The following is a 14,044-nucleotide window of genomic DNA, read 5'->3' as shown; positions in this document are numbered from 1 at the left end:
GATTATAAATTTTGTGAAGATTTGCCAGTTCCCATTCAAATTTTCAAAAAAAAAAAAAAAGTCTGTACTTTTCTATTAGGTGTCGTTTGGTTCTATTAGTTCTAATATTGCCATTAGGCTGGCTGTTAAGGTTGATACCCTTGTGAAAGGCAACCAGTAGAGGAGCTATGTATAGCGGGTTGATGGACATTTCAGGAGCTTTGCTTTAATCTGAATGACAAAATTTATTGCAACTTGGCAGCTTTGAAGACTTGTTGACCTACAATCAGGCGTACTCGGATATGGCATTATAAGAAAACAAAATTGCATATCGTCCATCACTTACCCAAGTGTGCCACAAACTCATCCCAACATTCTATATATTAAAATAGTACATTTATATGTTTGTCTATAGCAATTCACTCGCTTTAAGTATCTTCCTGTCTTTTATTTGTATCCGTAAGATATAGTGAGAAGTGGGAAGGAGATTCATGCTCATATTACAACTGTGCGCTGTGTAAATGGCGCAGGTTCAGCTAGTACATGAAAAAAAAAAAGTAAAAGCAAATCTCACACATTATTATTCAACAGTGTAATAAATTCAATAGTGCAACTGCATGCATCCAGTTAGGCAAATGAGAGTAACAAAGGAATACATAATTAATGAGTATTGCACTTACTACATTTGGAGAGATCGTAATTAATATTTCAACGTGTTGAGGTTGTTTACTTTTTTTTTCAATATTTCTTTCGTATTCTGATCCCGGGTTCAATTTGTCCTGCCTCTCTCCACGTTTCCTACGTCTATATCACATTGATCGTAGGTCCGCTGAAAAGCACGTGGCACTGAAAACTCGCATCGGATCTCTTAATAGCTACAATTCCTAGGGCGCGCGAGGCAACATTGTCGAACAGCGTCGCTTTTTCGTATTAAACACGAAAAATTTAGGGTATATCTATATATACTTCCAAGTTTGACGGAAGGCAGGTTTGCGTCCATGTATGCGCTCATTATCGGATTGCACTGTGTAACTTTAACCGTGTCTGACGACATGAATTTATATTAGAAATAGGTTACTGCTTGTGTTATTTCCAACTTAAAATCGTACGTTTGAATAAATTTTGAAGTCAATTTTGAAGTCAATTTGAACAGAGTGTGTAAATGCAAAACATCTATCACCTTAAGAGGTCGTTAAATACAGAGAGCAAATGGAAGAGTAATCACAATTGAAATCAAGTTACAATAGCGGTTTCCGTATTGGCATTTAACACACATATTCTCAGATAATGTACCGTCAAAGCAGAAGATGGTAACTTACTGTTCGTAACATATAAGAAAACACGACATTAAGTTGCCGTTAAGTAATTCTTCAGTGATATATTGTTGTGGTAGTTTGAATCAAATGTATTTCGCTAGATAAATATCATATTTCCAGAACATATTTACAATTTCTAATAGTGAACATGTATTTTCAAGCACAGATAAGTATAAATGATCAAGTTATTTTAGACGATTGTAAACATATTAAATTTAGTGATTAGGTTACTCTAGAAGCTTGTAAAATATAATTAGATTAGGTTTAGTTCCAGAAGGTAAGTACAGTTAGACTATGTTTCAAGTAGGTTAGGTTTAGTTCTACAGGGTGTTTCAAAACAACACCGACAACATTTGGGAGGTGATTCCTGAACCAAGATAAGATAAAAAGTATAGACCAACCTGGGTGCACAAATGCTTCCTTTCGAAGTTATAGGCAGCCGAAAACATGAAAACAATGAACTTTAAAGGTCTATACTTCCGAAACTATGGCACCTACCGAAGTCGGGTCAAGACTTCACTTAGGAACTAGTATGTGCTCTATTCAAATATCCATGTTTCAGAATTTGTGGTACTTCCGCAATAATTTTTATAAAGGTAGTTGGTGAGTACTTCAAATTATATGCCTCTAGCCAAATTTTTTCTATAAAAATTGTTGCGTAAGTACCTTAGAATTCTGAAACATGTATTTTTGGATAGTGCACATACTAGTTCCTAAGTGACGTCTCGACTCGACTGCGGTAAGTCCCATGGTTTTGGAGCTATGGATCTTTCAAGTTCATTTTTTCATGTTTTCGGCAGCTTATAACTCCGAAAGGAAGCATTTGTGCATCCAGGTTGGTTTTGAAACAGCCTGTATACGTAGGTAAGTATGATAACAACAGTAAATGTTACTAATTATATAGTTCCAGATATTTTAAAGTAAGTGTAGCAATACTCGTATTCTTTCATCATTATCATTTACTTTAGTTTATTAATGACTGCTATTTCTTTCTTCCAGGGTTTCGGTTCGATTCTTTCATCTCCCGTAAGCTTTTACTCGTTCACCAAACTTCAAGTTAAGTCTCATGTTCATAACAAATACATAATCTCTCATTATTTAAATTTAATAAATATCTTTGTATACGTACATGTTACACTAATAACATTTCACTTATTTACTCACTTACTAACAATAATTATATTAATCACTCATCGATTTTTTTAAACACGTTTACTTAGTTCGACTCTATATGTGATTCTAGGTGATTCCTGATAACCTCCTTTGTATTGGAGCTTGATGAGTTCAACCAGCGACAAAGAAAAGATTGTACCTTAACAATATAAAAATAACTCCATTCACGTCAGGAGAGTTATCTCCTGGTACATACAAATATATAATCAGACATGGTTATACGGTCACAATCAACATGATTTTACTACCGCAGGCGATTCTACCAAACAGAAAATTTGCAGGTAGAATTAGGTATTTTTGTGATTCTTCAGCAAAGTGAAACGGAACCTGACCTAATCTAGCATCCAATCCTATTGTAATAGGCGATAAAGATAAATTAACAATAGAAATGATGAAACCTTCCTTAACCTAGGCAACCAAGATAAAATGTAGAGATGATACCGTAGCGTAGTAGTAAGGTCCCAGCTGGTCTCACTTTGGACTTTGACCCCGTATCAAGGGCATTGACCTTAGACCTAATGACGTCACAAGGGGCAAAGGGATCAAAGTCCAAGTGAGACCAGCTGGGGCTATTACTACTAGCGTCTTCAGTTTGTAACACTGCATGACAAGTGTTGTAATGAAAGTTCTCGTTTTAGATGTAGATTTGAAATACAAAATAATCTGACGTAATACCGTTTGAAAAAATACAATTTTATGTCGGGTTTCAACATTGTTAACCTTGTTTGTGCGGTATCATTGGGTAAGCCAAATAATATTCCCCTGCCGATATTTACATTTTACAAAGTTTCGCCGTTTTCTGGTCCATTAGTTTAAATGTTACAAGAGCGTATCAAGATAAAATGGCCCGTCCTGTATAAATATGTATATAAAGAGAATTCAACAATTATTGTACCTGATATAGAAGTTGAATAAAAAAATTATTATACTTGTACTATGTTGTACTCTAAAGTTTTTAGAAGTATGTATGCCAAAAGAGTAATAACATTGATACTGATTGTGTTTTTGTGTTCTCTGTGCTTTGCAGGTAGCAAGTTCATCCGGATTATGAAAATGGAGAAAACTGAAGTGTCTGCCCGTAATCAAAAGCTTCCAGATGAGAAGCTTAACACCAACGGAGATGAACGCTGATACGATTAATGTGTTGAGCAATGTTGAGTGATAGTGTCCTCTCCTACCAAGTGAAAAAAAAATGGTTGGAGGAAGATGTTTCAAAATGATGCTGCTGTTGTGAAATGATGGCTTGATTACCAACCGTCATTTTTTTTTACAAGGTGAAACTAACAGCTCCAGATCATAGCTGGACGAAGTTCATTTCTGTAATGGGGTAATTTTGTTGAAAAATAAAGTTCTTTCTATATCAGGGTTGTTGAACAGTTCTTGTATATTAAAGTCTGTGCATATGCGGATTGTTTTAGAGGAACTTTATTTTTAAAAAAGTACAATTAGAGACGTATTTTCTTTTAAATTTGTGTATCTACTTATTTTTTTACGAGAAAATTTTGAAGGTTATATCGTCTCAAAGTTTACTGATGATATGGTAGACTTTTTTTCTGGTCACTGATTAGGAACAAGGGAACTTTCAAACAAGCATCATGATCACCTAACCTAAACCTATCGACTTCACAATGGGGTGTATTTCAAAATATGAGGTGTGCGCATTAAAGAAAAAGAGGGTTGTAGATCACCTTCGAGAAGGAGTAATCACTGCAACAACTCTCGTGGATCTTTCCTGAATAGATTTCAAAGAGACATGAGGGAACGTTTGAGAGAGTATATTAAGAATGACCCTGGGCATGAGGACGTAGATTTTGGACTAAGACAATATATTGCTCAGCACTTCTCTCCTTAGTTCTACATTTTATAACCATTCTGTACTTACTAATAAATGTTTAGTAAATAGTAACTATTAAACTAAAACATCTAATACTTGGTTTCAGTCATTTATTCGGTTTACTTCTACGAAGCCTACAACATCAACTTCTGAGCACAAAGATAATAAAAGACAGTACATAAAACCAAGCCTGAAAACTCAGACACTTACAGAACGCGGGGCTTCTGGAGAAAAGGTTTTGCCGACCAACAGTTTAACTAAAGATACTAATATATATATATATATATATATATATACATACATGGAAATTCTTCATAAAGCTGGGAGTACAACTTTCCGTTTTATAGTAAGTGATAGATATCTATATTTGCGATAGTAAGGAAATTAAAGTACCTTCATTGCAGTGAGTATACTTTTTCTAAAATATGTACTTTTTTTTTAAAATTTATCAAAATTGTATGACTTATTGGTTATCAAAATATCTAAAATATGTATTTTTTTAAATTTATCAGAATTGTATGATTAATTAGTTATTAAATATATTTGAAGTAAGAACATATTTTATCAGATGTAAACTTGGTTTTGCATATACATTTCTAATTTTGCATTTATCTTATCTGATTTCACACCCAGCCAAGTGTCACTGATTATTCTAGAGATTTTAAACCAAGTACTTGTTTTGGAACCAAAAGTTAAAATGAAAAAATAAATATAGTAATAAGCAATAGTTTTAACCAAAGCATTAAATTTCAAATTTCCATGTTTAACAAATGTCACATTTTTAATTATTTCATCATATCTTCATGTTTTAAAAAAATTAAAAATATCTCAGACAGAGTTTCGAAGTCACGATATTCAAGTTTAATAAGTTCTTTACGAAGATTCACTACTTCATCAGGTTTGGCTAAAATGAGTACAAGTATTTCTTACAGCTAGTGTCCATACGTATAGAGAACGGAGGGAAAATGCAATTTCGTCTGTGAAGATATGTGGGAATTATGATGGATCTAGCTTGACTGTCTCTGATCAAGTTTCTAGGTTTTTGTGAACAAAATTGTACCTGTAAACACACTGCTTTACAAAAGACTTTGTCTTGTGATCACTGAGACTATAATAGTACTGAAAGAGGCTAGAGTCGCTCAAACATAGTATGTTCGCGCATGTTCTTGTCGAAATGCAGTTTCTAGTTTAACGTCCCACAATTATGCAACGAGGTTGAGGGGGACCGTGATGATAATGAATGAAGTGGTGGAGTGAAAACAGTGAGAGAAAACAGGAGGACCCCGAGAAAACACACGCACACAGTATTTGTCCATTAGAAAGATCATTTGGCACAAGCTGGGATCAAACCAAGAACCTGACAAACCAAACATGAGCGCTTTACCAATGAGCCACTACGGTTCCTATCCTTGTAGAGTTCCACAAGAAGTCTCATTAGTTGTATGCAGTCTATCACGAATCAAACCTGGATTTCGAGCATAGAAATAACTCTTACTAGCCACATAGATAATTTGAAGCTCTTTAAATATCAACAAACAAGTTTTACTTCTCTGTGGAAGCGAAGTTTTATTGATAACGAAGTTTATTTGTAAAACTTGGAAAGAAATAATGGACACTAGATGAAAGTTCCGGTAACAATGAGTACGAAATTTCTAAAGAGTCCTAAGCTATTTCTGTGTCTGTAATTTAAACTAGGGGACCGAATGTTCTGTAGATAATAAATGGACTGTCAGAGGAGCATAGGTAATGATGACACATTTCTCTATATATTCAAATCAAAACAAGAGCTTTGGACGTAAAAGTGTGTAGGGGGAAAATGCCGTCAGAAGTAGAAGGACTCTGCCTAAAATACCCAGCACACAATGAAAGAAATCACCTGTCGCCTCGTTTTGCTGCCTACCTGTCCTTTCAGAGATTGACGTGTGACGTCTCATGCGGAAGACTTAGTGTTATGTTTATTCAAAGGAGTTAGTGGTATTTTTTCCTTCAAGTCAAGCTTGAAGGTGTGAATAGGTGATGAATAGGAGGCACAACTAACTGGAGGAAGCAAACTCGAGTTCCTTCCATTATACATGTAGGAAGACAACATATTTTTGTATGAGTTTTTCAGAATGATTTTCGTAAAAATATTCCAATTAGATTAAAAGTTTTTGCATATCGTTTACCGTAAGATTTATATCTATAGACTGGGATGAAATCGATCACGGCCAATCCCAATTTGGAAGATGAAACTCTTCTCCATAATGTGATAATAATAAAAATGTTTACCTCAGTAAGTTCTGCATAAAGTATGCGATTTTTAAGAAACATGGTTGTGTTTTCTTTGAAGTTTATATTAATAGTCCCAAGTGCTTTAGGTTCAAGTCAAGTAAGGATAAACGAGTAAGTTGAAAACAAATGTGGATGTTTGCGCATGAAAGGGAGGTTCTAAGTGTATGTAATGTAAACAAAACTTTTTCCAGATGACTTTTTAAAAAAATCCAATTTGATGAGATCTGACGTTTGTTTCTTTCATTTCGTTACTTCGAGTTGAAGTCTAACAATGATAAGGAGGTAAATTTAACATCTTTTTACCTCTTAAAAAAAACTACGTACTGTGTTACTATTCTAGACTTATTGGGCCTTATGCAGAATCATTTTGACGTATGATTAACGCCATACTAAAGGCCTGACTACTGCAAGAAACATGTTAGTTGCACTCTTTAGTATGGCACTAATCACAACGTCAAAACGACTCTGTATAAGGCCCATTCTGTCTAGGCTCATTCTTCTGATTGTAGTTGCAAATTCGTTGCGTTTCTGGTTCATAGGTTAATGAAATTTGTTTGTTTGAAAAGGAGATCAATTTACCCGTACCCATAGTCTTGATAAGCTATGTACTCGTAGAACTGTTGTGTTACTTTGTTTACGTGTTTAAAAGCCTGCCTTTAAAATAGCCACACTACAAATCGAAGCTATATTCACTGTGTCCAATATAGTAGGATTTTCAATCAAATTACATCGAATCACCGCGAAACATGCTTGTATTTTTATTTTTATTTTTTTGAGGGGGGGATTGAGTTTAGTGTCCCATTCATCACCGACGCTACATGAGACGTGGTATCCGAACCACGTCTTCCATATCGAAGACGCATAGCTAACCACGTGGCCTTGAGGGAGCTATCCCAAACGTGTTGTAATATCATAATTCTTAAACAAGTAAACTGGAATCAAACTGGCAACTCCTTACATCAGAGGTGGGTTCAGCCTCTGAGCCACAGTGCCCCGAATACAGAATTTGAATGTTTGCATTTAAGTTCGTATCCCGTATATTTAATCTCGTGCGTATATTTAATCGGTCAACACGTGCAAGCAATAAGAATATGGCTATATGCCCCCGGATGAAGCAAATTAGAGTTGCTCGTTATGCAACCAGCATGAGTTCATAGGGAAGAGGAAAACATAATAACTAGGGGAAGTATTTATCTTTTATAGAACCACTTTTATGGTTAGTGTATGATGCAGAAGCACACATTTATGATCGAAAGAAGAGAGAGAGAGAACATACAGAGCAAAGAAGGAAAGGATATGAGGTAGGAGGGAATGAAAAGAAAAACAGTGTTAGCAGTGTACGCGCAATTATGGGTTAACGAGTAACAATGGCTAAAAAACTATGGGCTACATTTTCTTACGTACCATCACTGGTCATTCTCAATAGGAGGTTACCTGCCTTCTTCTTCTTCTCTCTGTATGGTGTGCTGAGAAGAGAAGGGGACTGAGGAGAGGACTGTAAGGTTATGGAGTAACCAGTTAGAAACAATTGTTGTATTGCTACGAAACAGCCGATACGACAAAGTGCATATTTGAACTGCAGGGTTTGTAGCTTTGCGCTCATTGAAGGAAAGAATTCTTTAGAGCATTTATTTCCAACTGGAGGTGCATGACGCAGGAACTGACTACTATAATCGGAATCAAGACAGAGAACAGGTTAAGCAAAGAAGAGAAGGGAACGAGGTAGGTGCGATGGAATAAAACAAGCGTTGGTAGTGTACGATAAGTCATGAATCCACAAGCACACCTTGTTTTCCTCTTATTATTGTCTTCTATCAGAACACTAGCTGTGCTTTCTTCTTGTTCTCTCCGTATGGTTTATTGAGGATACGAACAGCACACTGTTACGTCACAGATCATTCAATTAGAAATTACTTAAAGTATTATTCGTATATTCTCGTGAACAAAGTACAGATTTGGAAATTCAGATTCTTCAAGAAATGCGATTAGTTATGTTTTCCCCCCTAAAGCTTTATTATTTATTCCTTACGTTACGATCATTGAAAATATTTTGGGTGTATACGGTGTAACGAATCACCATCTATAGTTTATTATCGTGCCTTTTCTAAGATATGGTGATTTCAAAATAAACGCAACAAAAATTATTCAAGTGTTCCAAGAATCTTGAAGTTATTCTAAAGAGTATTCCATTACTAACATCTTTACCTACACATCTTCTGGTTCTGAAATGTTCAAAAAACTGTGGGTAATTACATATTTGTTTATTTTCCTTTTAAATAACTCTCTAATCTACATTTTATATAACGAGTCTGAATCAGGATGAAGGATAGTGGAAATCCTCCCACTTAATATTTTTTTGGGAATAAAATTCCCCTCCCACTAATAAGTTACGGGGGGTGAGTAAAGCATGCAAATCAATTAGAATCATTCATATGTAATCAACATGTATGCCATATGTAATTAATGAGAGAACTAGTGGTAGTGGTCTACAGACGCGTACGCAGGGGGTGGGTCCTGGGAGTCCGGACCCCCCGAAATTTCGACCTTCGTGTAAATTTAGCCTAATTTTAGGGGCAATTTTAGGAATTTTAATATAAAATACCCTCATATTGAGTTTGGATCCCCCGAAATAAATTCCTGTGTACGCTACTGGTGGTCTACTTAGTTTAATAATTATGGGTGCTCAAATATCTGAACTCTTGATGTCTATAAATTCCAGTGTGAATATAATCTTTGCCCTCTCTCCCCAAACACACTTCAACTGCGTTGATTTCGCGTTCTGTTCTGAATCTACATTTTATATACAACAAATCTAATAGATATGCTCAAGCAAGGATTCTTGGATCCAGTGTGTGAATTAGGTTACTGTTAGTGAGGGAGATAATACGATGCGGCAAACAGCACACAGAGGTGTGAAGATGTATTAATTGGAAATGAGATAATTACGTCTTTCCCCCACAGTGTTGTTGATTATCTGACAACAATAGTGAACAGAAACTTCATGAAATCAATAAACTTAGGAACAATAACTAAATTAAATATTTATTGGATTAAATATCCAGAATAAATCTTTGCGAATGTGTTTCAGTGTACGAATGGAAGTATTATTTCTATTTTGCATTTAATCGTATGCATATAATGTAAGATGCTTTGCAAATCCAAACTTCGTTATACGTAGTTAGTACAGTCAAATCTCTGAATAACGGACACAGATAAGATGCAATGGTGGCTCTAACCTGGGGCCGGGGAGGCCTATAGCATTCCCCACTACTTTTTCAAGCGCCAAAAATAATTGAAACTATTATTTATATCTAGACTACGAGGGACACTACGAAAGTTTTGAGATACGCACTGTCACAGGATTTGAATTCCAACAATTGCGATCGGTAGTGGTATCCAGAGGGAAGAAGTGAAGCAAGTTTCAACTCGCCTCGCTTATCGGCGTGGCCGTATCGCCTTCACTTGTTTGTTGATGTGAGCAGTATCCGGCTGTCTAGAATGGAGCTCGAAAGGGAACATTTTCGGGCAATGACCCTTTACGATTTCAAAAGTGGTTTGAACGAGACACAAAGGCTTGACCATTTGCAGGGGGCATTTGGGGACCTTGCTCCTTCCCGTGCTACAATTTTTTTTTTTTGGTGGTTTGGTGAATTCAGAAGAGGCCGGACATCGCTTAAAGATGAAGAGAGAGCTCGACGTCCAGCAACAGCTGTGTCAGATGAAAACATTGCCGCTGTAGAACAAATGATTCGAGAAAATCCTCGAACAACTTTCAAGGACATTGAATCTATAGTGAACATTGGATCGCCAGCAGTAACAAAAATTCTTCATGATTATCTTTGGCTTAGGAAGGTTTCATCTCGTTGGGTGCCTCACACTTTGACTGAACAGCAGAAGCGCATGCGTGTGGAATGGTGTGAAGAAATGCTTGCAAGATTTGATAGAGGTAATTCTCGACGCGTCTCTGACATTGTTACTGGTGATGAGATTTGGATCTATCAATTTGACCCTGAAAATAAACGCCAGTCTACAGTTTGGATCTTTCCAGACGAAAATCCACCCACGAAAGTGAAGCGACCGCGAAGTGTGGGGAAGAAGATGGTCGCAACTTTCTTCTTCAAATCTGGCCATGTTGCACCTATTCCACTTGAAGAACAAAGGACTGTTACTGCTCAATGGTATACCACTGTTTGCCTAACAAGAGTGTTCCAGAAGCTTTGGGAACGGCGTCCTGCTTCCGTGGATTGCGCGGGATCCTGCTTCATCATGACAACGCGTCCGCACACACGGCCAACATCACAATTCAGTTTTTAGAATCTACAGAGGTCAAACTTATGACTCTACCGCCGTATAGCCCTGACCTGGCCCCGTGTGATTTTTTCTGTTCCCCAGGATCAAAGATCGCATGCATGGGAAGAGATTTTGCAGCCCTGAAGAAGCTGTAGTGGCTTACGAGAATGAACTTTCAACATTTGAAGAAAAAGATTGGGAACACTGCTTCCAAAAGTGGTTTTCGAGGATGCAAAAATGTGTACAGTGTAATGGTAAATACTTTGAGAAAATGTAAGTGTTAAATTGATTTTAAGTATGTAAGTTATTTCACATCTCAAAACTTTCGTAGTCACCCTCGTAGAAAGATTCAATTTGACATGACAGTTCCTGCTGCCTATGAGTGTGGTCAAATACCAATCAGTTACTAAAAGTTAGAAGACATAAACAAACTTATTAAGTATGTTGAACCATTTGCTGAAGCACAAGAATGTTACAATAATATCACTTCTTGGCTAAGTCATTCCAGATAGATAAATTATTGTTTATGGACTCTAATGTTTCGTAATTAAATTTGCTTTATTTAGAACTCTGTTTATTTTAATGCAAAAAATGAATATTCAATATTCCATGATAATTTTAGTAGATACAGTGAAACCTGTCTATGTTGGCCACCATCGGTTCCATCGAAAAGTGGCCAACTTAGACAGGTGGCCAACTTACAGAAAATAAGTGTGATTTGTGTATTTTTAGAATAGGATTTCTAGTATTACTTGATTGTAAAATTCTAATAAGCAGTGGCACGACAGCTACTTATAAATAATGTATATAGAGTAATCATAAAAATATACAGTACTAGAAAATATTACTATAATATGTTTAATATATGTGCATACCTTTCTATTCGTGAAAACTAGGCTGGTACATTGGATTATTCGGATTGAAAACACAATAACACAAACAACCATGAAATAGAAGCGCATGTACGCAGTTTATTGAAATTGATATTATAGCACACTGTGCTATTCAGATTAAAAAACAAGAAAAGCTAAGTTATAAATTGAGAAATTCATATGCAATTTATATGACTTCTTTTCAGTTGTTACTGAATGGTGGTTCATTCTAGACGTATTTGTTTTGTACTTTTTGGCAGATATGCACATTCTAATATTGTAGTTAACTACCTCTTGTTAATGAGCTAGAAGTGTTTCCCTCGGAGCAAAAGATGTTTTGAGAAAATCTTGAGGGAATTCATATCTCAAAAACTCCGCTATCTTTTGACAAACCGACAGATGCCAATAGTTGACAATTGAGATGCTTAGTTTTAACCTTGAGAATTTTCCTTAATTACTAAAGCTCCCCACTGATGAGAGGAGTTGATATAGCTAATGGTTTTACCAAAACAGACAGGGTAAACAAATACGTACAACCATTTCCTGAATTCCTGTACGTGATTTTTCTTATTCACACCTTCCTTCACCACCCCTTTATGAGGGTAGTGTTCTGGCCATTGACCTCCAAGAACAAATCATGCGAATCTATGCTTCTTTGTGTCCAGTTACAAATACAGAACATCTGCCTCTCATATGGGAATAAGAAAGAGTTAAGAAAAATAACAAAACACGTTTCGCGTGGCCAAGATACGCAGGTAAATTTATCATTATCATCATAGGATAAACATTGCTTCAGTGTGGCCAACTTCCAAGATAGACAGGTGGCCAACTTATATAGTAGTAAGTAACGAATGTCTTATGGGAAAATGCAGGTTCAAGACGAACTAGGCCAAGATAAGCAGGTGGCCAATTTAGAGAGGTGGCCAAGTTGACAGGTTTCACTGTACTTCATATACTACTTTATAAGAAGCTATGCTTGATATGTACGCCGTGCATTAGTAACAACTGTATGGCCAATTGTGAAATATTTTCCATTAAGAGTCTATAGACGCACAACACCAGTATGGAAAGGAACTAAGTATTATTTTATAGATAACCATTTTGTATTACCCCATGAACTATGAGTATTTCACCTAATCAACTGGGATTACTATATAAAAAAGATTAATAAATAAATAAAATGAAAACTGTTTACAACAAAAACACTTACCTATAACATTTTAGTTTCTTCTGAAAATTAATGATTTATTGACTTACTTCCTTTCTCCGCTGGCCAATTCAATTAAAATATAGAACTCCTTCGTGGCTAAGCGGTTAGTGTACGCACCTTTTGCGAGGGAGACCCGGATTCGATTCCCGGCGGGAGCTCATGTGGTTCGGATTCCACGTTAATCAGTAGGTTCCGTTTCATATAGCTTTGCTGCTGAAAGGGACGTTACACTCAAAATCAACTCAACTCAATTACAATATAAAAGATGACACAAGAGAAAAATCACACGAGATGCTATCACCACAGCTTCCGACATTCAACTGAACAGCAAAGCATATGGATGACCTGTGCGTTGAAGAAAATACATATGAACAGCGTGCTGGACGTTCGGATTGGAGAGAAAAAATTGTGCGGATTTGAAGTTTTTTGTCTGAGCTTTACATCGTTCGGATTCCGGAGACAATAACTGTATATCCTGGAAAATATTATATCACAACCAAGATGGGACTTTGTCCCTGAGGTGATCAGAGAATCTGCAATTTAAAAGAAAGCTTACATTAAGAAAAATGTAATAATCGAAAATGATGCACAAAGTAGTAATGAAAACATACCCGTCCATTGTTATGATCTGAATGCGAAGAGTGATGGAGCCAAAACCACGTCTTCATGACAGAACCTCTAAATAAGATTCCCAGCACTTACTGTTCCTTTTTTTTAAAAGGTACTTAATATCACATGTATGCAGCACGATAGAGTAACATACGAAAATTATTCAACACGGCACAACACACAAATATAACACACTGCACTGTTTCCTTTATTAGCAAGAAAGACTGCTTCGCCGAAGAAAGTCACTTAACGTTTTGCGACGGGATGCAACGAAAACTACAACCATACACGTAACACATACGTAATAAATCCTGTGAGGAAAAAAGACTGCTCAACGGCTAACTATACCAATACGTACTCTCTTACTATTTCTGCTATTATTATTATTACTACAAAGACAAAACAGAAAGAGAGAGAGAGAGAGAGAGAGAGAGAGAGAGAAACGACAAATGAAAAAAGAAGAAGAAAGCCATCGAGGACAACTGGCTTT

The 14,044-nt window shown here is 36.2% G+C and overlaps 1 protein-coding gene across 1 annotated transcript in view; it reads right to left on the bottom strand.

The window, feature by feature from the left end:
- The window catches only part of LOC145665174 (serine/threonine-protein kinase D3-like), an 848,187-nt gene extending 834,357 nt beyond the window's left edge, over window positions 1-13,830 (bottom strand). The window contains 1 exon segment of the mRNA XM_081732458.1: window positions 13,557-13,830. Coding sequence (XP_081588584.1) covers window positions 13,557-13,613 — 57 coding nt within the window. The 5' untranslated portion in view covers window positions 13,614-13,830.
- Window positions 13,831-14,044: the final 214 nt, after the last annotated feature.

This window comes from Thermobia domestica, chromosome 11 (genome assembly GCF_964235325.1).
Source record: "Thermobia domestica chromosome 11, izTheDome1.hap1.1, whole genome shotgun sequence".
NCBI lineage: Eukaryota > Metazoa > Arthropoda > Insecta > Zygentoma > Lepismatidae > Thermobia > Thermobia domestica.
The sequence above is the reverse complement of the archived record's forward strand: the minus strand, read 5'-3'. Positions and strand labels throughout refer to the sequence as shown.